Raw genomic sequence first — 27,569 nt, forward strand, 5'->3', positions numbered from 1 at the left:
TAATGTTTATATGAGTTAATATAAATAACTTTTATATTAAAAGAAGTACCCAATAAAAGTTCATATAAATAAGCTTTTAAAAATAAATTAATAAAACTACCTTCAAGGTGTTTCCCTTCTAATGACCAAGACCAACACATACACCAGGATTCAGAGCCCAGAGTCTGAGTTGCACTGACTTTTGGTTGCAACACCATCCTTTGGGCGCAGGCCCGGGCCCGGGTTGGCTGGCGGGACTGTGGTTGGAGATGGATACGCCCCTTCTCCCCGCCCCACCCCGCCCCGCGGCCAAGTTGATAAACCTGGCCGCGGGGCCCTGGGGCTGTCCCCAGTCACCGAGGAGGAGCGCGCCCCTCGCCATGGCTGCGCGGTCGCTCCTCCTGATCCGCGGGGGGTGCGTCGTCAACGACGACTCCTCGCAGGAGGCCGACGTGCTGGTGGAGGACGGCGTGGTGCAGGCGGTGGGGCGCCACGTGCTGCCGCCCGGGGACGCGCCAGCCGGGCTGCGGGTCCTCGACGCCGCCGGCAAGCTGGTCCTGCCCGGCGGCATCGACACGCACACACACATGCAGTTCCCCTTCATGGGCTCGCGCTCCGTGGACGACTTCCATCTGGGCACCAAGGTACCCGCCCCCGCGCGCCCTTACACCCTGGACGTCCGCCCAGCTCTCGGCTGCCTCTCCGGCGGTCCCCGGGCCCCGAGGAGCGCGCCGGGGCGACCCCGCAGGATGTCGGCCCCCAAGCTGAGCTCCCTTCTGGGTGGTCCTCCTCGGGGTGGGGGGGGGGCGGGCATCAGCTCAGCTTCGGCCGAGCCAGACACCCTTCTGATCCTCTCTTTGGATAATCTGACTCGTTTAAAGCAACCTATTCCCTCACCCTTGTTTCTCTACTCCTCTCCCCCGAACCCCTCCTTTTCTCTGGGTGTTCTGTGAAACTCCGAAATTCCTCCTTAATATCTTAGACTCTTTGTAGTCGACGCTCTCAGCCAAAACGAAATGAAAAATCCATTCACCCAGTAGTTACCGCCTTGACTCAAAAGTTAGCAGCGCACGGCAGGTGATGGTGATGAGCCCACGACATTCACAATTTTTACTGCCACCCGCCAGCCAGCAGAAAAAGTATTCATGCAAGGCCGACGAGGGTTTCCAAGAACGCTGTTGTAGAAACGGTCTCCCAGCGCTAGCTCTCCACCTGACCCCATCCCTTCTCCGACCTGCTTGCCTGGGGACATCAAATTCAGACCCTGATTCTTGGTGATTGAGCGCCTGTGGCTTTCACAGCAGGGTCGAAGGATCAGATTATAGATCTCCCCAGGTGAGGGAGGCCTGGGTTTCTCTAGACACAAAGGCCTAAAGACTCAGCCTATGAAAATAACTAAAACGAAGAAAAAAAAAAATCAGAAGATGAACAGGGCAGCTTACAGGAACCTGAAGTTAAAACTGCACACAGCTACTTTGGCTGGAGCCTGACCTGCACCCTTCTCGAGGCTCCCGTTGGGGCTGTGGTGGGAGAGCTGGCGCCTTGGAAAATTCAAGTAGCGATATCCTGAAGGTCTGAGCTCTCTGTAGGGGTTCTTTCTCGTTGACCGTGCTGTGATGTGTATGAAGCAAATCCGGCCGTTAGTCCAAATACAGGCTGTGCAGTTTCAAAGCAGTTATGAGGATTTATCCATTACCCTACCGATTTCTAACAGCTTTACTCTCTCTACACCTCTCTTCCTCCACGTTCCCAATCCTCTATGATTGACCAAAATGTTTAAGAAAAAAAGAACTATCTGACCTAGGTCTGGGGCAGGCTGCTGATGCCAACATTTGCAAAGCTTCCTCCTAGTTACTAATTATCAGGACAATGGTCAAGGTCTTTTATAGGAAAGATCAGTATCTGTTAAAGAGTATTCACTTCTCTTTTGCTAAAATGTGAAATTTGCTAAACTTCAACAACTTTATGTTGACATGTAAAATACATTTTTTTCAGATATCCAAGCAATTCACGATTGTAGAAAGTTGGGGGAAAAAAATAGGAAAGTAGAAAGAGGAACAGTATTACCCAGAATCTCTCACTCAGTGACAATGTTTTGGTTTAATGTCTTTATGATTTTCATATGCTTTATTTTACATAACTGTAAAATTATTGTGGTGTGTGTGCATGTGTGTATAAGTGCGTGTACCTGTATATAGAAATCATGCACCCTGTTGTATTCAGTTATCATACATGCACTTTCTGTTGTCACAGACTCACCATTCACTCGGTGCATTGCTGATGGCAGGGCATTTCATTGACACCTTAGGGAGCTGCTGTTGCTGATCATCAGTCAGTCACTAGGCCCACTAGCATCATTCCCCTTGGTTATTTCCCTTTCTCTCATCCCAGATGAAGCAGCCAAGAAGGGTTAGGATGCTGTGGGAAAGGGACGTTCCTTCTCTCTCAAGATGATTGGTGCATGCCCAAAGATCCAGGGAGGTGGTTCGCAGTTTTCTATATGTTCTTGTCCATTCTGGGATTCCAGTTTGGAGAGGTTTACGATTCCATTACGGTAAAGAATCCGCCTGCAATGTGGGAGACCTGGGTTCGAAAGATCCCTTGAAGAAGGGAAAGGCTACCCACTCCAGTATTCTGGCCCAGAGAATGCCATGGACTGTATAGTCCATGGGGTCGCAAAGAGTCGGACATGACTGAGCGACTTGCACTTTCACTTCACTTCACACTTCCATACTTAGAAGACAGCTTTTTGTAGCATACTATTTAAAGAACTTACTGGTTGATTCTTTAGGTGTTTCTCACTTATAGAGTATAGTGAAGTCGCTCAATCATGTCCGACTCTTTGCGACCCCGTGGACTGTAGCCTACCAGGCTTCTCCGTCCATGGGATTCTCCAGGCAAGAATACTGGAGTCGGTTACCATTTCCTTCTCCAGGAGATCTTCCCGACCCAGGGATCAAACCCGGGTCTCCCACATTGGAGACAGACGCTTTAACCTCTGAGCCACCAGGGAAAAACATTAAAGGAAAACATGTTTTTCATGAGCTTAGAATTGCAGCAGAAAATGATATGGTCAGAGATAAGGTCAAAGACTGAGCAAAGACTAAATGCATGTTGAACATTAAATAGTACTCACAAAAGGGCAAAGTTGCAAAAGTTTACTTTGAAATCGGTTGGTTGGATCCCAGGAGATACTCACCCTCCCACCCCCACTCCCTAAACAGATGAGACTTCATAACAGGGAACCAGACAGGTAAATAGAGATAAACATGAGCATTAAAGTATTGGCCTGAGTTCTGAAAGAAGGCCATTATGAAGTTATTTTGTCCTCTTTTCTAGAGTCTTCACGATAATTCCCAACGCAGGGTTGGTGGTTTTGGGTTTGGGGAAATAGGGACAAAGAAGTCTTTTGTAAATGCTGGTCATATTTTATACTAAACTTGAAAGACATGAGTACTGTTGAGCAGCCTTTGCTTCATCAATCTGTGCTATGTTTTAGGCACCTTGCTAAGCTGTGCTTTGTCTTCCAACAATCCCAGGTGCCACTGTCTACCCTTTGCAATTAACGAAGCTGAAATGTAAGTCACGTGGCCATGGTTGCACACCTAGTAAGTGGCAGAGTGGTTCTTCAAATTCAGGACCGCCTGCTTTCAATACTAGGTTCTCATCCTTTCTGAAATGATGACTTTAAAAAAAAAAATCTAAGGTTTAGATTCACCAAAGTGGCAGTAGGTAGATGAAAAACCTATATAAGTAAGGGGTATGTTACTGTGAGATGTCTTTTGTCAAAGACAGAGCAAAGTCAACCTTAAGATATACAGTAGCCTTTCACCTTCCCAGTGCTGCAGGCAGTTAAGGTTGTCAAAATAAATATACACTGCAGGGAGTGGGTTTGTGAGACATTTGTACCTGCATTTATAGCCACATCATCTCTAAGGGTACAGAAATGGGTACCTTAAGTACAGAAAGCCATAAAGTAAGAATGATATATCATGCTTTCAGGAGATGGGCCCCAAAAGGTTAGACCAAAGTGTGCTTCCTGCAAGCACCAGGCTGATCATTTATAATATCTGACAAACAGAAGGGATACTGTTTGTGGTGTTCTACGTATTGATCACTAGGTTGTGATGGAGCCAAATTTAAAAACTGAAATATAGGTCAACCAAAGGTTACATATGTTGGAAATCTAATTCATGTCAGAGGTAGGTTTAAAGCTTATAATTGATTTACTTAATTACAGGTAAAAGCCTTCCATCCGATATAACTAATGGTAATGGCATTCTGCTTTAAAGAAATCACATTTCATTTTGTTATTCTGTACTAGATATACAGTAGTCTTCCAATAATTTAATATTTGTTGTGAAAGACAATGGGATTCTTTATTCAAATGGGTATTGTAAATTAGATAAACTTGAAGGAATTATGACTGCTTTTACAACATCCTGTGATAAGAAAGTGAATTAAAAGAACTCAGTCAGTTTTCAAATATATATATATTTGTATTCAGACATAGACACAGCTTGGAGTGGGTGGACTCACATTAAAAACCTGGCAGCATCAGTGGCTGGCAAAAATATCATTTTTTTTTTTTAATTGAGAGAATGCAGAATACCTTTTATGTGAAGGACAAAAAGTCCTCAAAATGATCAAGAGAGAAAATTATACTTTGCTCTGGAACTTTTTGGTAAAATGCCATGATGGTGATTACTTATAATAAGGGAGTGGAAGGTATATGATTAAGCACACATTTATGGTTGTATTTATAGAGCTTCCTCACCTTGTAGAAGAGCTGTGATTCAGAGAGTTTGGTTGCAAACCAAACCTCTTTTCTGTTGCCTCTCTTTTGGAGCGCCAGGATGGGTTTCAGAAGCTGTGCGGGCAAGTCAGTTCCTCTCTTGGTGTTGTCAATGCTTCCTTATCTGTAAAACAAAGCAATAATAGTGAGAACATCTTTGATTAAAAAAAATTTTAAGTAATGAAAAATATATATTCATCATTCAGGAAAAGGCTAGAAATTATAGTCATGTAATATATATGAGTTGAATGAAGAAACTGCTCTTTTAAAAAAAAATAAAAGGAAAATACAGAAGAGTATAAAGAAAAATATAGCTAGATCGCCTACAGTTTCAACATTTTCCTTTCAGATTTTTCTTTTCTGGGAGGGACAGATGAACTTTTTGCCTTGTACTAAATTATGCCTTTGAAATCAGCCTTATTCATGAAACCTTTCCCCAGGATCTTCACTGTTGTCAGAGAATATGATTTCTGTGTCCTGTTGTCTTGTCCAAGACTGAGTCCCAGATCTTTCTCTCTGGTCTTATATCTCTTCTGCATCAGGCTTCCATTTCTGCCCGTCTGAATATGTCCCATAAGCGCCTCAGACTTCAAGTCCTCAAATTTATCCTTCTCTTCTAGTGCTTGCCCCATTTTTCTTCCTATCTTTCCCCTACTGTTAACAACTCCACTCTCAACTTGTTCGTGTTGGACATTTTGGTGGTATCCAGCTTTTTTTGGCTTGTGTATAACAATGTAACGTAATTCATTGCTCAGATGCTTGATAATTGACGTGGAAATCACCCCACAGGGTGAAATGCCTGGGCCAGCATTGGATCCATCTTAAAAGAGTCTAACACAGACATCCAGATTGCCTTTCAGTTTATGCCCCAGTCCCCACCCACCTCTGCAGCAATACCTCCTAATTCCCGTTTCACTGCATCCTAGCTAATTGTGGATGTTGACTTTTAAAAAATTGATGCTAATTTAATAGGAAAAGCATAGAATTTCTTACTGTTTTTAAACAAGCATTTCTTTAATTGCTGGTAGCAATGGCACCCCACTCCAGTACTCTTGCCTGGAAAATTCATGGACAGAGGAGCCTGGTAGGCTGCAGTCCATGGGGTTGCTAAGAGTTGGGAAGGACTGAGCGACTTCACTTTCACTTTTCACTTTCATGCATTGGAGAAGGAAATGGCAACCCACTCCAGTGTTCTTGCCTGGAGAATCCCAGGGACGGCGAAGCCTGGTGGGCTGCCATCTCTGGGGTCGCACAGAGTCCGACATGACTGAAGCGACTTAGCAGCAGCAGCAGCAAGGATGAGCTTTGAACGTTCTTGTATTAATAGCTTCCATGTTCCAGCTGTAAAAGTGTGTAATTCTATGATTTCCATCAATGGCTATTTACTGATTACACATTTAATCTTTGTACTAATCAGAAAACAAAAATAAAACCATCTCAAAGATTAATTTGAAGCCACTCAGTATGAAGTAGGGCTTTGGCTCTATTGAGGGTGTTGTGTGTTAGGAAGCCTTTCACTGAATTTTATAGACTCTGGGACTTGCCTTCTTTCAGTTTTCATATTTGTGTTTTGCATGCTTTTCACTTCCACTTGTTTTCTCCTTCATTTATCTGGACCTCATGTCTTCAGGCTCTGACAGAGGTAGTCAGGAATCATGGTTTCCTTGATACTGCTATCAGGAAGGAAAAGTTTTCCTCTAACCACTTATGTTTAGTTTGGTGGGTAGCTCAGTCAGTAAAGAATCTGCCAGCAGTACAGGAGACCCAAGTTTGATCCCTGGGTTGGAACGATCCCCTGGAGAAGGAAACCAAGGCAAACCACTCCAGTATTCCTGCCTGGAAAATCCCACGGACAGTGGAGCCTGGTGGGCTGCAGTCCATGGAATCGCAAGAGTCGGACATGACTTAGTGACTAAAACCACCCTCTCAAAATAAACTGACAAAAGATAGATTTGAAAGAGAAAAGATAGATTTTTAAAATTCATGTACATTCAGGCCAAGTTCACAGAAAAATGTGATTCAAGAAGGCAAGTTAGAATTAGGGGCTTCCATATCACTTTGGGGCTTCCCCATGGCTTAGTGGTAAAGAATCCATCTGCCAGTGCAGGAGACATAGGAGATGCAGTTTCGATCCCTGGGTCGGAAAGACCACCGGGAGGAGGAAGTGGCAACCCACTCGTATTCCAGCCTGAAAACCTCCATGGACAGAGGAGCATGGCCCGCTAGAGTCCAAAAGGTCACAAAGAGTCAGAAATGACTGAGCACAGGCACGCCTATCACCTTAACATGGGAAGGGCACCTATGAGAAAACAAATGGCTTTTAGGAGAGACCGACAGGCTCTTAGGAGAATAGATGGAGATACGATATTTCATGACAAGATCTATTTAGTGTGGTGCAAGCTTCTAGTCTCAGGTAGTAAGAGTCATCTTCCTGGAAGGGGATTTATGACAATTCAATTCTTTTTTGAAAGGCTCTGCTTTCAGGCAGATAAAGGAGTTCAGGGAGAAAAAAAAAGGCATCTATTCTCAGATGCCTTCAGCTCAAAATGATTTTTATGCCACAATGGCATATTCTGGACCTCATCACTGCCATTTAATATGGAATAACCTTAAGTGATGGATTTTTAAAGTTCATAATTAGGTTCCATGAATTCAGGCAACAAATAGTTCTTGGAAACCCCCTAAGTGCCAGGCATTATGGTTGGGGTTATAGAGATGAAACCGTGATCTTTGTTCTCAATTGCAGACAGACTGGAGGTATATGGAGCTCTAATTTTTCCTGGCTTTGGTAATAAATTATATGCAGTGAACTTTTGGATGTGTAGGCTTAACTTGAATTTTGTGTGACTGTTTTTGAGTGAACACTTGCAATCTGGCATTTTCCCTTGTGCTTAGTAACCAGTCATAATTGCTGACATCACTGGGCTACATTTCTGATAAGTGAGCTTCAGCACCTGCCCAGAGCCTTCCCCTCAACACTGCTTTGTCCTCTTCTTTTCAGATGTCAAGTAGCAATCGAGGAAGGACACCTCACTTTTTCTGTTACATTTCATTGCCTCCAATAGAGAAATTGTGTTACAGTGATAGTAGTCATGAGTTCTGAGTCCTGAGGATCTGTTTACCCATAAATGCTTAAAATAAAATGAAGCAAATCATAATCTTAAAAAAAAAACAAACAGGAAATTATTGGAGGCATAGATATAAAAATAGACTGTAATTCTGTTTTGTTAAAAGTCCTATTTAACACTGATTAAGTAACTCAGCAGTGGCCATAGGACTGGAAAAGGTCAGTTTTCATTCCAATCCCAAAGAAAGACAATGCCAAAGAATGCTCAAACTACCACACAATTGCACTCATCTCACACGCTAGTAAAGTAATGCTCAAAATTCTCCGAGCCAGGCTTCAGCAATATGTGAACCATGAACTTCCTGATGTTCAAGCTGGATTTAGAAAAGGCAGAGGAACCAGAGATCAAATTGCCAACATCTGCTGCATCATGGAAAAAGCAAGAGAGTTCCAGAAAGGCATCTATTTCTGCTTTATTGACTATGCCAAAGCCTTTGACTGTGTGGATCACAATAAACTGTGGAAAATTCTGAAAGAGATGGGAATACCAGACCACCCGATCTGCCTCTTGAGAAATTTGTATGCAGGTCAGGAAGCAACAGTTAGAACTGGACATGGAACAACAGACTGGTTCCAAATAGGAAAAGGAGTTCGTCAAGGCTGTATATTGTCACCCTGCTTATTTAACTTATATGCAGAGTACATCATGAGAAACGCTGGACTGGAAGAAACACAAGCTGGAATCAAGATTGCCGGGAGAAATATCAATCACCTCAGATATGCAGATGATACCACCCTTATGGCAGAAAGTGGAGAGGAACTCAAAAGCCTCTTGATGAAAGTGAAAGTGGAGAGTGAAAAAGTTGGCTTAAAGCTCAACATTCAGAAAACGAAGATCATGGCATCTGGTCTGGTCACTTCATGGGAAATAGATGGGGAAACAGTGGAAACAGTGTCAGACTTTATTTTTCTGGGCTCCAAAATCACTACAGATGGTGACTGCAGCCATGAAATTAAAAAACGCTTACTCCTTGGAAGAAAGGTTATGACCAACCTAGACAGCATATTCAAAAGCAGAGACATTACTTTGCCAACAAAGGTCCGTCTAGTCAAGGCTTTGGTTTTTCCTGTGGTCATGTATGGATGTGAGAGTTGGACTGTGAAGAAGGCTGAGCGCCAAAGAATTGATGCTTTTGAACTGTGGTGTTGGAGAAGACTCTTGAGAGTCCCTTGGACTGCAAGGAGATCCAACCAGTCCATTCTGAAGGAGATCAGCCCTGGGATTTGTTTGGAAGGAATAATGCTAAAGCTGAAACTCCAGTACTTTGGCCACCTCATGTGAAGAGTTGACTCATTGGAAAAGACTCTGATGCTGGGAGGGATTGGGGGCAAGAGGAGAAGGGGACGACAGAGGATGAGATGGCTGGATGGCATCACTGACTCGATGGATGTGAGTCTGAGTGAACTCCGGGAGTTGGTGATGGACAGGGAGGCCTGGTGTGCTGCGATTCATGGGGTCGCAGAGTCGGACACGACTGAGCAACTGATCTGATCTGATCTGAAGTAATAGGCTTGGGACAAAACTGAGCATTCAGCTTTCAAATGTGCTTAGAGTCTACATTCCATGTTAACATTTCATAGAAGGATCTTGAAAACAACCCAGCCAGGGCTAGCAATTTTTTTGAGAAATGGAATTGTGCATGAATATGCAATCTGCACAGCTTTCCCACTTTGCTATTGGAGAAGTGAATCATCCTAATTATTCTACCTCATAATTTCTGGGAGAAATTCATTGGTCTCTCTTCCTTTCTCCCTTAAACATTTAAAGAATATTTATGTACTATAACAGGCATGAGGCATATTGTGATGAAACTACATCAACTAAATTAAAAAAATCTCTGGAGGATGGGATAAAAGTTCCCTAAAGCAGACCAGTAGGCAGCCAGGGCTAAGATCATGGGACTGGGGACTTCCCTGACAATCCAGTGGTTAAGACTTCATCTTTCAATGCAGGGGATGCAGGTTTGATCCTTAATCAGGGAGCTAAGATTCCACATGCCTCACAGTCAAAAACCCAAAACATAAAACAGAAGCAATATTGTAACAAATTCAGTAAAGACTTTAAAAATGGTCCACATTAAAAAAAAAAAATTCTTAACAAAAAAAGTCACTGGATTAGAGAAGGGACAAGGAGAAAAGAATGTGGGTGACTTGACTCTCTGATATGGAAAGGAACTCAGATCATGCAGAGCTTTATGAAGCTGTGTGATAACTGTTTTCCTTCATCCTAACAGTACAGGGAAGTCAATAAAAGATGGAAAGTGGCTAGCGTGACTGGGGACAAGGTGACAGTACACAAACTAACTGCTCTGGTCTAGTCAAGAGATGCAGGTAGCACTCTGAGCAGGGCTGAAAGTATGGTGACTCAGGGTGTATGTCGGGGAGGGGATATGTTTGCTGACGGATTGGACTTGGTGATACCAGGGAAGAAGAGAGGTAGACATCAAGGGTGCCTCTTGAGTCTGTGGTTTGCCCAGTTGGATGAGTGATGGTGTGATTAATATTTCACACTTGGGGAGGCAAGGAGTATGGCAAGGTACTGTGGGACATTTCTTTTAAAGTATTTTATTTATTTTAAATTTCATTTATTTATGTTTTATTTTTGGCCTTGCTAGATCTTCATTGCTTCATTCGGGCTTTCTCTAGTTGTGGTGCGTGGGTTCTCACTATGGTGGCTTCTCTAATTGTGGAGCACCAGCTCTAGAGTGCATGGGCTCTGTTGCCCCTCAGCATGAGGGATCTTCCAGGACCAGGGATCAAACCCATGTAACCGGTACTGGCAGGTGGACTCCCACCCACTGGACCATCAGGGAAGTCCCTGTGGAGGACGTCTTTTTACAAAGCTGGTTATGCTTCTGAAGTTAGAATATAAACTGGAATCATGAAATTTGCTTTCCTAAGTCTTAGTGACTATGAGAAAGTTGAAAATTCAGCCAAGTGTTTTTCTCCCTAAGGCTCAAATGTCCTGTTGGATTTCTTTTTGATTCATTTGGGTTGAGCAAGTCCTGTAATAAATTTTAACGAAACAAAGTCACTTATTCCAAGATGAGCTTAGAAATGAAAATTCAGCAGGCCCATAAAAGAAAACACTTGAGATGCTTTCAATAATTATTTATAGTCTAATACAGTCTTAAGTAAAATCTTGTGTTATGTAATATTATAACCCTACTGTTGGTTAGAGTTTATCCCAATTTATGTTCGGTCACAAAAGGAGATCAAACCAGTCAATCCTAAAGGAAATCAACCCTGAATATTCATTGGAAGGACTGATGCTGAAGCTGAAGCTCCAATACTTTGGCTAGCTAATGTGAATAGCCAACTCTTTGGAAAAGACCCTGATGCTGGGAAAAACTGAATGCAAAAGGAGAATAGAGAGGCAGAGGATAAGATAGGTAGTATCGCTAACTCAATGAGATAGTATCACTAACTCAATGGACATGAATCTGAGCAAACTCCGGGAGGTGGTGAAGGACAGAGGAGTCTGGTGTGCTGCAGTCCATGGGGTCTCAAAGCGTCAGACACGACTTAGAGACTGAACAATAAGGTTTACACATAAGACAGCAAGTACATGCTCTTCTCTCCCTAAGAGCAGGTTTTAGACAAATTAGAAGGTTTTCAAGGGAGAACAGCCAAAGTAATGAGGAGCTGAAAGAACTGATTTATGAGCCAAGATTAGAAGAGGTAAATGCATTTTGTTTGGCTAACTGACAAATAAAGGTGAAGTCAATCATCAGTAAGTACAAAGGAAACAATTAGGTTTTGTATGAAAATATGAAAGGAATTTTCTCTTTCCTGGTTTTCCCTCCCCTAAACTCTCTTTATTCTTCAAATGTTGATTCTGGCGAACATGTTGTGAAATGAATGTAAAGCAACTGATGTTAAAAGTAATTCAGTGAATACTGACAATCTACAAAGTGAGCTAGGAATGCAATGTTCTGATGAGTTGATTTGCTGGATAAAGTTAATTATCCTGTGAATAGTAGCTGTGTGGAAGCAAAAAGCATCAAGATAGAGCTTTTCCTTGTAACTCTTTCAGGAGCACATTATTTCAGTGACATTTCTCAAAATGATGAACATGACATGAGCTTAATAAAATTTCATTTCCTTTGTGAATTTACAATTCATAGTTCAATAAGATTTGTTTTGTTTTGGTATGGTCTTGGGTTTCCTAAATGGTTGATTTATTTTACCAACCTGTGCATTTCTCCAAGTAAAGACTCACTGATGCACTGGGACAATAGGCTGGAAACCGTCACACTGAATTGAAGACTGGGTAAGGGGACAAGGCCTGCATGGGGTTGAGGCACAGAGTAGGCAGAAGGTAAGACCTCCTGGACAAAGCTGCAGCCTCCTCCGTGTTCCCAATGAGAATTGCCAACTGTGTGACCCTGGAGAGCCATTTGACATCTCTGAGCCTCAGTATCCTCAACTGTAAAATAAGAAAAGCAATTTCTATCTCTCAGGACTGTAGCAAGGCATCATTCAATGAGTTAATGTACATAAGATGCTTAACACACAGAGAACAAGATGGCGGAGGAGTAGGTGGACGTGGAGTACATCTCTCTCCACGGATACATCAGGGATACGCCTTCAGACACAGAAGTGCATGCAGAACACCAGCTGAGAGCAGGCAGGAGTACCTGACCAGCGGAAAAGAAGATATAGGACCACACAAAACTCAGTAGGACGAAGGAACTGGGGGGGAAACAGGAGTATTAGCAGGACTGGACCTGCCCTCGGCGGGTGGGGGAACTGAAGCAGGGGTCCTATCCCCACAGCAGGGCAACTGAGTCAGAGGAGAAACATTTAAGGCTGAGAGTGAAATAGCTGATCTGTGGCAGCCTAAATGGAATGAGAATCAGACGGCTCCTGCCACAGCCATACATACCCCAGACAGGAACACTGGTCTCCCAGAAGGTGCAGCAGCTAGGAGCTGGAGGGATTGTGGAGCAATCCCAGGGTGAGGGCTGCTGTGAACTGCAGAGAGACAGGTTGAGGAGATGTAAGGGAGGAGACTGTGGTGGAAATTGCCAGTGGAGGAAAGCCAGGCAGCCATGGAAGCAAGGCGATACTGCTGAGTCATGCATCAGGGGTGGAGCCACCACCATAGCCTCTCTCTTCTCACAGGCCAGCATCAGCAGCTGAACAATAGGGAGGCTGGCCCATCACATGCCTGACACACTGAGCTACAGAGAAGGACCCCACCCAGGATGCCCCTTTAAGTGCCTTAAGAGCCGATCTACAGAGTAGGACCCCAGCCAGGGAGGGGCCCTGTATGTGCCTGATATGCCAAACAACAGAGAAGGACCCCAGACCAGTTCAATTCAGTTCAGTTGCTCAGTTGTGTCCAACTCTTTGCGACCCCATGAACTGCAGCACGCCAGGCTTCCCTGTCCATCACCAACTCCCAGAACTTGCTCAAACTCATGTCCATTGAGTGAGTGATGTCATCCAACCATCTCATCTTCTCTTGTCCCCTTCTACTCCCACCTTCAATCTTTCCCGGCATCAGGGTCTTTCCTAGTGAGTCAGTTCTTCGAATCAGGTGGCCAGAGTATTGGAGCTTCAGCTTCAGCATCAGTCCTTCCAATGAATATTCAGGGTTGATTTCCTTTAGGATAGACTGGTTGGATCTCCTTGCAGTCCAAGGGACTCTCAAGAGTCTTCTCCAACACCGCAGTTCACCAGCATCAATTCTTTGGCGCTCAGCCTTCTTTATAGTCCAACTCTCACATCCATACATGACTACTGGAAAAACCATAGCTTTGACTAGATGGACCTTTGTTGGCAAAGTCATGTCTCTGCTTTTTAATATGCTATCTAGGTTGATCATAGCTTTCCTTCCAAGGAGCAAGCATCTTTTAATTTCATGGCTGCAGTCACCACCTGCAGTGATTTTGGAGCCCCCAAAAATAAAGTCTTTCACGGTTTCCATTGATTTCCCCATCTATTTGCCATGAACTGATGGGACCAGATGCCATGATCTTAGTTTTCTAAATGTTGAGTTTTAAGCCAGCTTTATCACTTTCCTCTTTCACTTTCATCAAGAGGCTCTTTAGTTCTTCTTTGCTTTCTGCCATAAGGGTGGTGTCATCTGCATATCTGAGGTTATTGATATTTCTCCTGGCAATTTTAATTCCAGCTTGTGCTTCATCCAGCATGGCATTTCTCATGATGTACTCTGCATATAAGTTAAATAAGCAAGGTGACAATATACAGCCTTGATGTACTCCTTTCCTGATTTGGAACCAGTCTGTTGTTCCATGTCCAGTTCTAACTATTGCTTCTTGACCTGCACACAGATTTCTCAAGAGGCAGATCAGGTGGTCTGGTATTCCCATCTCTTGAAGAATTTTCCGAAGTTTGTTTTGATCCACACAGTCAAAGGCTTTGGCATAGTCAATAAGGCAGAAGTAGGTGGTTTTCTGGAACTCTCTTGCTTTTTTGATAATCCAACAGATGCTGGCAATTTGATCTCTGGTTCCTCTGCCTTTTCTAAATCCAGCTTGAACATCTGTAAGTTCACGGTTCATGTACTGTTGAAGCGTGGCTTGGAGAATTTTGAGCATTACTTTACTAGCGTGTGAGATGAGTGCAATTGTGTGGTAGTTTGACCATTCTTTGGCATTGCCTTTCTTTGGGATTGGAATGAAAATTGACCTTTTCCAGTCCTGTGGCCAGTGCTGAGTTTTCCAAATTTGCTGGCATATTGAGTGCAGCACTTTCACAGCATCATCTTTTAGGATTTGAAATAGCTCAACTGGAATTCCATCACCTCCTCTAGCTTTGTTCGTGGTGAAGTTTCCTAAGGCCCACTTGACTTTGCGTTCCAGGATGTCTGGCTCTAGGTGGGTGATCACACCTTCATGGTTATCTGGGTCATGAAGATCTTTTTTGTACAGTTCTTCTGTGTATTCTTGCCACCTCTTCTTAATATCTTCTGCTTTTGTTAGGTCCATACCATTTCTGTCCTTTATTGTGCCCATCTTTGCATGAAATGTTCCCTTGGAATCTCTAATTTTCTTGAAGAGATCTGTAGTCTTTCCCATTCTCTTGTTTCCCTCTATTTCTTTGCATTGATCACTGAGGAAGGCTTTCTTATCTCTCCTTGTTACTCTTTGAACTCCACATTCAAATGGGTATATCTTTCCTTTTCTCCTTTGCCTTTAGCTTCTTTTCTCAGTAAGACCTCTTCAGACCACCATTTTGCCTTTTTGCATTTCTTTTTATTGGAAATGGTCTTGATCACTGCCTCCTGTACAATGTCATGAACTTCCATTCATAGTTCTTCAGACACTATCTGTCAAATCTAACCCTTTGAATCTATTTCTCACTTCCACTGTATAATCATAAGGGATTTGATTTAAGTCATACCTGAGTAGTCTGGTAGTTTTCCCTACTTTCTTCAATTTAAGTCTGAATTTTGCAATAAGGAGTTCTTGATCTGAGCCACAGTCAGCTCCCAGTCTTGTTTTTGCTGACTGTATAGAGTTTCTCCATCTTTGGCTGCAAAGAATATAATCAATCTGATTTTGGTGTTGACCATCTGGTGATGTCCATGTGTATAGTGTTCTCTCGTTTTGTTGGAAGAAGGTGTTTGCTATGACCAGTGCATTCTCTGGCAAAACTGTGTTAGCCTTTGCCCTGCTTCATTTTGTACTCCAAGGCCAAATTTGCCTGTTACTCGAGGTATCTCTTGACTTTCTACTTTTGCATTCCAGTCCCCTATGATGAAAAAGACACCTTTATTGCATGTTAATTCTAAAAAGTCTTGTAGGTTTTCATAGAACCATTTGATTTCAGCTTCTTCAGCACTCCCCGGGAAAGAGAGCCCTCTAAATGCCCTCTAAGTGAACAGGTGGAGCTACAGAGAAAAACTGACCAAAGAGGCCTGATCGCCAACTACAAGAGGCTTGAAAAAAGACTCTGATAGGGCCATAACTCCTGCAGCAGAGGCAGTCTCTGTCCCTACACACTTGATGCCACCAGGGTCCCTGCAAGCCAAGTAGCTGCACCATCTTAACGCTCAACTCTCACTGGCGCAGAGCTGCCACTGGCAAAAAATAAGTCTTGCGTCTATGCTCACAGGGTCACTTCAGTCGTGTCTGACTCTGTGACCCTGTAGACTGTGGCCTGCCAGGATTCTCTGTCAGAGAGGGGGATCTCCAGGCAAGAATACTGGAGCATATTGGCCAGTACTGGTTGCCATTCCCTTCTAGAGCACTATATTTCCTGCTGTGCTAGCCACCAACCCCCAGTGCCTGGTGCTGCCAGAACCCCTGCAACACAAGCAGCTGCACCACCTCCACACCTTGCCCTCACAGGGGCAAACCCAAGCCCTCCAGGGCAGCCTCAGGAGCTAAACCCCAGGGGACGACCCACATGTAGAGGTGGAAATAGAACCTCAATTGAAACCCAGAGGTAGAAATAAAACCACAATTGAAACCCAGGGGCAGTGTGTCTAAGGAAAAAGATCTAAAATCTTCCCACCAGCTATACAAGCTGCAAATTAAGTCCACATGATCAACTAAGCAGACTCTATGTCTATGGAATATATAAAAGGCCATTGAGAGCTCCCACAAAAGAAAATGCACTAACGCTGATAGCTGTGGACATTGGAGGCAAGAACACACCGGAGTAGAACCAGATTAGAATCTGTCCCACAGCAGATCCAGAGATCAGCGCAATGTTGGAGGACATCCTAGGGAGAGATCAAGCCCTGAGCATTTGGAGTTGGAACACTGACTCCCAAGACCCTAGACTAGCAAAAGACTACCCGTCGTGAGTATCAAATAGTGGGAGCTGACACAAAGGAAACCACTTGAATACAAGACCTGGCATCACCCAACCATGAGTAGCACCCTGTGCAGGATGCCTCATCTAAACAACAAACAAAACAAAGATACAATCCCAATCATCAGCAAACAGGATTACCACCTCACTCAGCCTTGCCCATCAGAGGAAAAACAAATGAAAAAACAAAAACTCAGCACAAATCTTATCCTATACAAAGCTCACACAAACCACTGGACCAGCCATAGGAGAGCAGAAACCAAAAGGAAGAAAGAACTCAACTTTCTTCAAGGAAAGAATTCAACTTTCCTTGAAGCCTCAGAAAAAAGGAGACCTCAAACACAATAGCTTAAAAAAAAATAATGAAAAGACAGAGAAATACTGCACAAATGAAATAACAAACTAGAAACACAGAAGTCCAAATAAATGAAGAATAAATAGGCAAACTACCTGAAAAAGAATTCAGAACAATAATAGTAAAGATGATTGAAACCTTGAAAACAAAATGGAGAAAATGTAAGAATCAATTTAAAAAGACCTAGAAGAATTAAAGAATAAACATACAAAGACAAACTACACAATTACCGATATTAAAAATACTCTAGAAGGAATCAATAGCAGAATATCTGAAGCGGAAAAATGAATTAGTGAGATGGAAAATAAAATGTTGGAAATAACTTCTGAAGAGCAGAATAAAGTAAAAAGAATGAAAAGAGTTGAGGATAGTCTCAGAGACCTCTGGGACCATATCAAAAACATCAACATTCAAATTATAGGGGTTGCAGAAGAAGAAGAGGAAAAGAAAGGGTATGAGAAAATTTTTGAAGAGATTATAGTTGAAAATTTTCCCACATGGAAAAGGAAATAGTCAATCAGATCCAAGGGACACAAAGAGTCCCATACAGGATAAACCCAAGGAGAAACATGCCAAGACACATACTAATCAAACTAACAAAGACTAAACACAAAGAAAGAATATTAAAAGCAGCAAGGGAGAAGCAACAAGTAACATACAAGGGAAACCCCATACACTTAACAGCTTATCTTTCAGCAGAAACTCTGCAGGCTAGAAGGGAATGGCAGGATATATTTACAGTACTGAAAGGGAAAAATCTACCACCAAGATTACTGTACCCGGCAAGGATCTCATTCAAAATTGATGGAGAAATAAAAAGCTTTTCAGACAAGCAAAAGCTAAGAGAATTCAGTACCACCAAACCAGCTTTACAACAAATGTTAAAGGGACTTATATAGTCAAGAAATACAACAGAAGGAAAAAAGATCTACAAAATCAAACCCAAACAATTAAGAAAGTGGCAATAGGAACATATATACCAATAGTTACTTTAAATGTAAATGGATTAAATGCTTCAACCAAAAGACACAGACTGGCTGCTGCTGCTGCTGCTGCTGCTAAGTCGCTTCAGTCGTGTCCGACTCTGTGCGACCCCATGGACTGTAGCCCACCAGGCTTCTCCGTCCATGGGATTCTCCAGGCAAGAACACTGGAGTGGGTTGCCATTTCCTTCTCCAATGCATGAAAGTGGAAAGTGAAAGTGAAGTCGCTCAGTCGTGTCCGACTCTTCGAGACCCCATGGACTGCAGCCCACCAGGCTCCCCCGTCCCTGGGATTTTCCAGGCAAGAACACTGGAGTGGGTTGCCATTTCCTTCTCCAACAGACTGGCTGAGTGGATACAAAAACAAGACCCATATATATGCTGTCTACAAGAAACCCACTTCAGATCTCAAGACACATATAGACTGAAAGTGAGAGGATGGAAAAATATATTCTATGCAAATGGGAAGCAAAAGAAAGCTGGACTAGCAATTCTCATATCAGACAAAATAGACCTTAAAACAAAGAAGATTACAAGAGATAAGGAAGGACACTACATAATGATCAAGGGATCAATCCAAGAGGAAGACATAACAATTGTAAATATCTATGCACCCAACGGGAGAAGGCAATGGTACTCCAGTACTCTTGCCTGGAAAATCCCATGGACGGCGGAGCCTGGTTGGCTGCAGTCCATGGGGTCGCTAAGAGTCAGACTCGACTGAGCGACTTCACTTTCACTTTTCACTTTCATGCATTGGAGAAGGAAATGGCAACCCACTCCAGTGTTCTTGCCTGGAGAATCCCAGGGACGGGGAGCCTGGTGGGCTGCCGTCTCTGGGGTTGCACAGAGTTGGACACGACTGAAGCGACTTAGCAGCAGCAGCATGCACCCAATGTAGGAACGCCTCCGTACATAAGACAAACACTAACAGGCATAAAAGGAGAAACTGACAGTAACACAATAATAGTAGGAGACTTTTAACACCCCACTCACACCAATGGACCGATCATCAAAACAGAAAATTAATACGGAAACACAAGCCTTAAATGATACCTTAGATGAGATGGATCTCATTGATATCTTCAGGACATTGCATCCAAATGCAGAAGAATACACCTTCTTCTCAAGTGCACATGCAAAGTTCTCCAGAATAGACCACATCTTGGGTCACAAATCAAACCTCAGTAAATTTAAGAAAATTGAAATAATATCAAGCATCTTCTTGACCAGAACACTATGAGACTAGATATCAATTACAAGAAAAAAACTGTAAGAAGCACAAACACATGGAGATTAAACAACACATTTCTAAATAACAAACAGATTACTGAGGAAATCAAAAGGGATATCAAAAAATTTCTAGAAACAATGACAATGAAAACACAACTCAAAACCTATGGGATGCAGCAAAAGCAGTTCTAAGAGGAAAGTTTATAGCAATACAATCCTATCTCAGGAAGCAAGAAAAGCACCAAATAGACAACCTAACTTTACACCTAAAACAACTGGAAAAAGAAGAAGAAGAACAACAAAAACCCCAAAATTAGTAGAAGGAAAGAAATCATAAAGATCCAAGCAGAAATAAATGAAAAAGAAGTGAAAGAAACAATGGTAAAGATTAATAAAACTAAAAGTTGGTTCTTTGAGATGACAAACAAAATTGACAAACCTTTAGCCAGACTCAACAAGAAAAAAAGAGAGAAGAATCAAATCAACAAAATTAGAAATGAAAAAGGAGAGGTTATAACAGACAATGCAGAAATACAAAGGATTATAAGAGACTATTATGATCAACTATATGGCAATAAAATAGATAACCCAGAAGATATGGACAGATTCTTAGAAAAAAATATCTTTTTTTCTTCAATCTTCCAAGAGTGAACCAGGAAGAAATAGAAATTATGAACAACCCAATTACAAGCACTGAAATTGAAGCTGTGATCAAAAATCTCCCAAAAAACAAAAGCCAGGACCAGATGGCCTCACAAGTGAATTCTATCAAACATTTAGAGAAGCACTAATGCCTATCCTTCTAAAACTCTCAAAAAATTGCAGAGGAAGGAACACTTTCAAATTCATTCTATGAGGCCACCACCTGGTTTTGATACCAAAACAAGACAAAGACAACACACAAAAAAGAAAACTACAGGCCAATATTACTGATGAACATAGATGCAAAAATCCTCAACAAAATTTTAGCAGACAGAATTCAGCAACACATCAAGAAGCTCGTACACCATGATCAAGTTGGGTTTATTCCAGGGATGCAAGAATTCTTCAATATACACAAATCAATCAGTGTGATACACCATATTAACAAATTGAAAGATAAAAGCCAAATGATAATCTCAATAGATGCATAAAAAGCCTTTGACAAAATTCAGCACTCATTTATGATTAAAACTCTTCAAAAAATGGGCATAGAAGGAACCTACCTCAACATAGTAAAGTCCATGTATGATAAGCCTACAGCAAACATTATTCTCAATGGTGAAAACTGAAAGAATCCCCCCTAACGTCAGGAACAAAACAAGGGTGTCCACTCTTGCCACTATTATTCAACATAGTTCTGGGAGTCCTAGCTGTAGCAATCAGAGAAGAAAAAGAAATAAAAAGAATCCAGATTGGAAAAGAAGAAATAAAGCTCTCACTGTTTGCAGATGACATGATCCTGTACATTGAAAACTCTAAAGACAGTATCAGAAAATTACTAGAGCTAACCAGTGAATTTAGCAAAGTTGCAGGATACAAAATCAATACAGAGAAATCACTTGCATTTCTATATACTAACAATGAAAAATCAGAAAGAGAAATTAAGAAATCAGTGCCATTCACCATTGCAACAAAAGAATTAAATATCTAGGAATAAACTTACCTAAGGAGACAAAAGAACTGTACTCAGAAAATTATAAGATAATGAAAGCAATCAAAGACAACATAAACAGATGGAGAGATATTCCATGTTCCTGGGTAGGAAGAATCAACATTGTGAAAATGAATATACTACCAAACACAATCTACAGATTTAATGTGATCCCTATCAAATTACCAATGGCATTTTTCACAGAACTAGAACAAAAAATGTCACACTTCATATGGAAACACAAAAGACCCTGAGTAGCCAAGACAATCTTGAGAAAGAAGAATGGAGCTGGAGGAATCAACCTTCCTGACTTCAGATTATACTACAAAGCTACAGTCATCAAGACTGTATGGTACTGGCACAAAAACAGAAATATAGACCAATGGAACAAGTTGGAAAGCCCAGAAATAAGCCCATGCACCTATGGGTACCTTATTTTTGAGAAAAGAGGAAAGAATATACAATGGGGGAAAACAGCCTCTTCAATAAATGGTGCTGGGAAAACTGGACAGCTACATGTGAAAGAATGAAATTAGAACACTACCTAACACCATACACAAAGATAAACTCAAAATGGATTAAAGACCTAAATGTAAGATCAGAAACTATACAACTCTTAGAGGAAAACATAGGCAGAACACTCGATGACATAAATCAAAACAAGATAATCAAAGAAAATAATAGCAAATGAAACAACTGACAAAGGATTAATTTCAAAAATATACAAGTGGCTCATACAGCTCAATACCAGAAAAACAAACAACCCAATCAAAAAGTGGGAAAAGACCTAAACAGATATTTCTCTAAAGAAGACATACAGATGGCTAACAAACACATGAAAAGATGCTCAATATCACTCATTATTAGAGAATGCAAATCAAAACTCAATGAGATATTACCTCACACCAGTCAGAATGGCCTTCATCAAAAAGTCTACAAACAATAAATGCTGCAGAGGGTGTGAAGAAAAGGGAATGGTTTTGCATTGTTAGTGGGAATGTAAATTGATACAGTCACTATGGAAGATGGTATGAAGATTCCTTAAAAAACTAGGAATAAAACCACCATATGGCCCAGCAATCCCACTCCTAGGTATCTACCCTGAGGAAACCAAAATTGAAAGAGACATATGTATCCCATTGTTCATTGCAGCACCATTTACAATAGCTAGAACATGGAAGCAACCTGGACATCCATTGGCAAATGAATGGATAAAGAAGTTGTGGTACATATACACAATGGAATACTATTCATCCATAAAAAGGAATGCATTTGAGTCAGTTCTAATGAGGCGGATGAACCTAGAGCCTATTGTACAGAGTGAAGTGAGTCAGAAAATACCATATTCTAATGCATATACACGGAATCTATAAAAATGGTACTAAAGAATTTATTTACAGGGCAGCAATGGACAAACGGACATAGAGAATAGACTTATGGATGTGGGGAGAGGGAAGGAGAGGATGAGATGTATAGAAAGACTAACATGGAAACTTACATTACCATGTGTAAAATAGCCAATGGGAATTTGCTGTATGGCTCAAGAAACTCAAACAGGGGCTCTGTATCAACCTAGAGGGGTGGGATGGGGAGGGAGATGGGAAAGAGGTTCAAAAGGGAGGGGATATATGTATACCTATGGCTGATTCATGTCGAGGTTTAACAGAAAACAGCAAAATTCTGTAAAGCAATTATCCTTCAATAAAAAATAAATTAAAAATAAATAAATAAAAGGGATTTCAGTTCAGTTCAGTTCAGTCACTCAGTCGTGTCTGACTCTTTGCAACCCCATGAACCGCAGCACGCCAGGCCTCCCTGTCCAACACCAACTCCCAGAGTCCACCCAAACCCATGTCCATCGAGTCGGTGATGCCATCCAACCATCTCATCCTCTGTCGTCCCCTTCTCCTCCTGCCCCCAATCCCTCCCAGCATCAGGGGCTTTTCCAATGAGTCAGCTCTTCGCATCAGCTGGCCAAAGTATTGGAGTTTCAGCTTCAGCATCAGTCCTTCCAGTGAACACCCAGGACTGATCTCCTTTAGAATGGACTGGTTGGATCTCCTTGCAGTGCAAGGGACTCTCAAGAGTCTTCTCCAACACCACAGTTCAAAAGCATCAATTCTTCGGCGCTCAGCTTTCTTCACAGTCCAACTCTCACATCCATACGTGACCACAGGAAAAAGCATAGCCTTGACTAGATGGACTTTTGTGGGCAAAGTAGTGTCTCTGCTTTTTAATATGCTGTCTAGGTTGGTAATAACTTTTCTTCCAAGGAGTAAGCGTCTTTTAATTTCATGGCTGCAATCACCATCTGCAGTGATCTTGGAGCACCCAAAAATAAAGTCAGCCACTGTTTCCACTGTTTCTCCATCTATTTGCCATGAAGTGATGGGACCGGATTTCTAAAAGGGATTTAGAAGACAAAAAAAAAAAAAAAGTTGCTTAACCAGGACTGAGTGTTTGAACAAGCTCTTCCTTGAGAGGCAAATACTTAGTGGGAGGTACAGGTCTCCTTCCTACGTCTGAGTGTCCCCTTTAATTGAGATTACAGAATTGCTGCTGTGACACATGGCTCCCTGGACCCAGTGGAAAGAAGGGAGTATTTCAGCTCTTGAAATCGTGTTCATGGATTTGAGATAACTTTGGGCTGCCAAAGGACTCTGGGTGACTAGAGAGACCAAAAGAGGCTCAAGGGACACAGGGAGGGATGCTGATGGTGCCCGACCACTGTTGGCCAGGTCCCAGGGTAGCAGCTAGGATCCTTGTGGCAGATGGATGGATGATGCCCTAGTGGTTTGGGAAAAGACAGATTCTGTTTTCCATCCATTGCCCACTCTGACCCGGGCTGTCCTCTTGCAGGCACTTTGTTCCCATTTTGAGATTTGAGGAAATGGAGGAAAGTGGGAAAGAGAAACAGAACAAGAAGAAATGAAAAAAGACAAATGTCTGCTCCTTTTCAGTTTATTAGGGATGTGAAGCATTTGTGATAAATATGTATTCATGATTAAATTATAGCTAGCCCCAGGAATTTTAATTTGCTGTAGTTTTAATAAAAGTGGCTGTTTGACCATCACATCTTCAGTTTCATAAAAGACTCATCATTAGTTTATATGGCATATATGCATATATGAGTTTGTATCATATTATGTAAAACCTATACTTAATATAATACACCAGGCTTCCCTGGTGGCTCAGATGGTAAAGAATCCTCCTGCAATGCGGGAGACCTGGGTTCATTCCCTGGGTTAGGAAGATCCCCTGCAGAGGGGAACAGCTACCCACTCCAGTATTCTGGCCTAGAGAATTCCATGGTCAGAGGAGCCTGGTGGGCTATAGTCCATGGAATCACAAAGAGTCGGACACGACTGAACACTTTGACTCACACTAAAACCATGTAAAATCTATTTTTTAATCTTTCAAAAGTTAGGCTTTTTTGTAGAAAATATAGCAACTATGGAAAATAAAAGTTAACTAGAGGGAAATGAAGACCCGTAAGCACGCCATCCAGAAACAGCCACTGAAAACGTTTCGTCCTGACTCCGTCCAATTTTGTTCTCTTGCTAAAGGCTGGTATGTTCTGGAGCGTGTTGCTGTGGCTTCTCTCTCTCTCTGGTTATTTCTGCCAACCTCAGGACCCCTCTAGCATCCTCTCCAAGGTCACTGCCACATCCTTCTCCTTTCTTCCTCATGAGTGTCGTTCAGTCTCAGGGCTGTGTCTTTCTCTGTCCACAGAGTGGACATGTGCCCGAGCGCCTCACACGCAGGCTGCTCTCCATGGAACCCATGCTCTCTCCCAGGTGGGCTGCCCTCCTCTGTCCCTCATCCGCCGCGTCAGTCACCCCAGACCCCCATCACCCTTGCAGCCTCCACCGCCCTGCCTTCCTCTGGGAATCACTGCTTCACACATCTTGGTCATCTTTTCAAGTGTATTTATTTTTATCTGGAGGATAATTGCTTTACAATACTGTGTTTCTTTCTGTCATACATCAACACGAATCCGTCGTCCTTGTACATATGTTCCTTCCCTCCTGAACCTCCCTCCCACCTCCCCCTGCTTTTGAAGTACACTTAGTTGATTTACAATGTTATGTCAGTTACAGGTGTACAGCAGAGTGAGTCAATGCTTCTGCAGATTACACTCCATTACAAGTTATCACAAGATAATGGCTGTAATTTTCCGTACTGTGCAGTAGATCCTTGTTGCTGCTCTATACATAGTGTTTGTATCTCTCAGCCCTAACCGTCCCTCCCTGGTTCCTGCTCTCCTTAGATAACCACTAGTTTGTGATCTCTGTGAGTCAGTTTCTGTTTTGAGATACATTCGCCCTTTACCACTTCTCTGCTGATTCTTCCTCGCAGACCCTTTTCTCAGAACTTCTGCCTGCTCTTGGCTATTCCCGAGAGCACAGGCTCTGGAACCCAATGCCCTGGGTCCAGTCTAGCCTTTGTCATTCTCTAGCTGTGAGAACTAGGCAGTTATTTCATGGTGCTGGTCTCGGTTTCCTCAACTCTAAAACGGGGTTAATGATATGCCCTGCTGCAGAGCTGCTAAGTTGGTTTAAACACTTCGAACATCAGAATAGTTCCTGGAACATAATAAGTAGTCTCTACCAGTTAGATCTTATTACCATTAGTGGCAGCTTCGAGTGTATGTCCTGATACTAATTCAAATCCTCCTCTGATTGTTTCCCTTGGGATTTTCCAGCAGTCTTTTCCCTCTACCTCTTCTAGCATGCATACTAAGTCATTTCAGTTGTGTCTGACTCTTTGCGACCCTGTGGACTGTAGCCCACCAGGCTCCTCTGTCCATAGGATTCTCCAGGCAAGACTAGTGGGTTGCCATGCCCTCCTCCAGGGAAATCTTCCCAAGCCAGGGGTTGAACCTGCATCTCTTATGTCTCTTACATTGGCAGGTGGGTTCTTTACCACTTAACACCACCTGGGAAGCCCATCTTTTCTAGGAGCTTAGCAACGTTAGCTTCCTTTTCACAATCCCTATACTGTGCTGGATCATGGAAAAAGCAAGAGAGTTCCAGAAAAGCATCTATTTCTGCTTTATTGACTATGCTAAAGCCTTTGACTGTGTGGATCACAATAAACTGTGGGAAATTCTGAAAGAGATGGGAATACTAGACCACCTGATCTGCCTCTTGAGAAATTTATATGCAGGTCAGGAAGCAACAGTTAGAACTGGACATGGAACAACAGACTGGTTCCAAATAGGAAAAGGAGTTCGTCAAGGCTGTATATTGTCACCCTGTTTATTTAACTTATATGCAGAGTACATCATGAGAAACGCTGGACTGGAAGAAACACAAGCTGGAATCAAGATTGCTGGGAGAAATATCAATCACCTCAGATATGCAGATGACACCACCCTTATGGCAGAAAGTGAAGAGGAACTCAAAAGCCTCTTGATGAAAGTGAAAGAGGAGAGTGAAAAAGTTGGCTTAAAGCTCAACATTCAGAAAACGAAGATCATGTCATCCGGTCCCATCACTGCATGGGAAATAGGCGGGGAAACAGTGGAAACAGTGTCAGACTTTATTTTTCTGGGCTCCAAAATCACTACAGATGGTGACTGCAGCCATGAAATTAAAAGACGCTTACTCCTTGGAAGGAAAGTTATGACCAACCTAGATAGCATATTCAAAAGCAGAGACATTACTTTGCCAACAAAGGTTCGTCTAGTCAAGGCTATGGTTTTTCCTGTGGTCATGTATGGATGTGAGAGTTGGACTGTGAAGAAAGCTGAGTGCCAAAGAATTGATGCTTTTGAACTGTGGTGTTGGAGAAGACTCTTGAGAGTCCCTTGGACTGCAAGAAGATCCAACCAGTCCATTCTGAAGGAGATCAGCCCTGGGATTTCTTTGGAAGGAATGATGCTAAAGCTGAAACTCCAGTACTTTGACCACCTCATGCGAAGAGTTGACTCATTGGACAAGACTCTGATGCTGGGAGGGATTGGGGGCAAGAGGAGAAGGGGACGACAGAGGATGAGATGGCTGGATGGCATCACTGACTCAATGGATGTGAGTCTGAGTGAACTCTGGGAGTTGGTGATGGACAGGGAGGCCTGGTGTGCTGCGATTCATGGGATTGCAAAGAGTCGGACAGGACTGAGCGACTGATCTGATCTGATACTGTGCTTACTATGAAAGTGTACTTGCTACCTGTTATTACCATCTGATTATTTTATAATTGTTTGTTCGTATTTCTGTCTCCCCCTCTAGACTGTTTGACTATTCGTGTGTCTGATCATTTGTGTATCACATAGGGGAGTGACCAGGTGAGCCACTAGGAGTCTAGTTTCTTCCATTCAGTTGCTTAGTCCTTGCTCTGTGTAAGATCAAGGAGTGAGCAATGTCTAAACACAAGAAACTGGTGATGTGCGTTGCTTCCTGGAAGTCAGAATTGGAAGGAAGATTTTTTCATTGCATTGTGCGTAACCACCCCTTTCACTCCATGAAATAGCTTACATAGGGTAGAATTCTGGGGGGTAACAATTTTATTAAAATGTAATTCATATACAATGATATTTACTCATTTGGAATGTGCAGTTTAATGTTTTTAGTACATTGACAGAGCTGTGCAAACATCAGCACAATTTTAGAACATTTTTATCTCCCTCAAAAGAAGCCCGGTACCCTTTAGCTCTCCTCCCAACTTTC

The 27,569-nt window shown here is 42.4% G+C and overlaps 1 protein-coding gene across 1 annotated transcript in view; it reads left to right on the plus strand.

Moving 5' to 3' along the window:
• The first annotated feature begins 314 nt into the window (after nucleotides 1-314).
• Nucleotides 315-27,569, plus strand: part of DPYS (dihydropyrimidinase) — a 99,260-nt gene continuing 72,005 nt past the window's right edge. Inside the window, exon 1 of the mRNA XM_061439173.1 lies at nucleotides 315-623. Coding sequence (XP_061295157.1) covers nucleotides 360-623 — 264 coding nt within the window. The 5' untranslated portion in view covers nucleotides 315-359. The remainder of the gene's footprint in view (nucleotides 624-27,569) is intronic.

Source organism: Bos javanicus, chromosome 14 (assembly GCF_032452875.1).
Source record: "Bos javanicus breed banteng chromosome 14, ARS-OSU_banteng_1.0, whole genome shotgun sequence".
NCBI classification, from domain to species: Eukaryota; Metazoa; Chordata; class Mammalia; order Artiodactyla; family Bovidae; genus Bos; species Bos javanicus.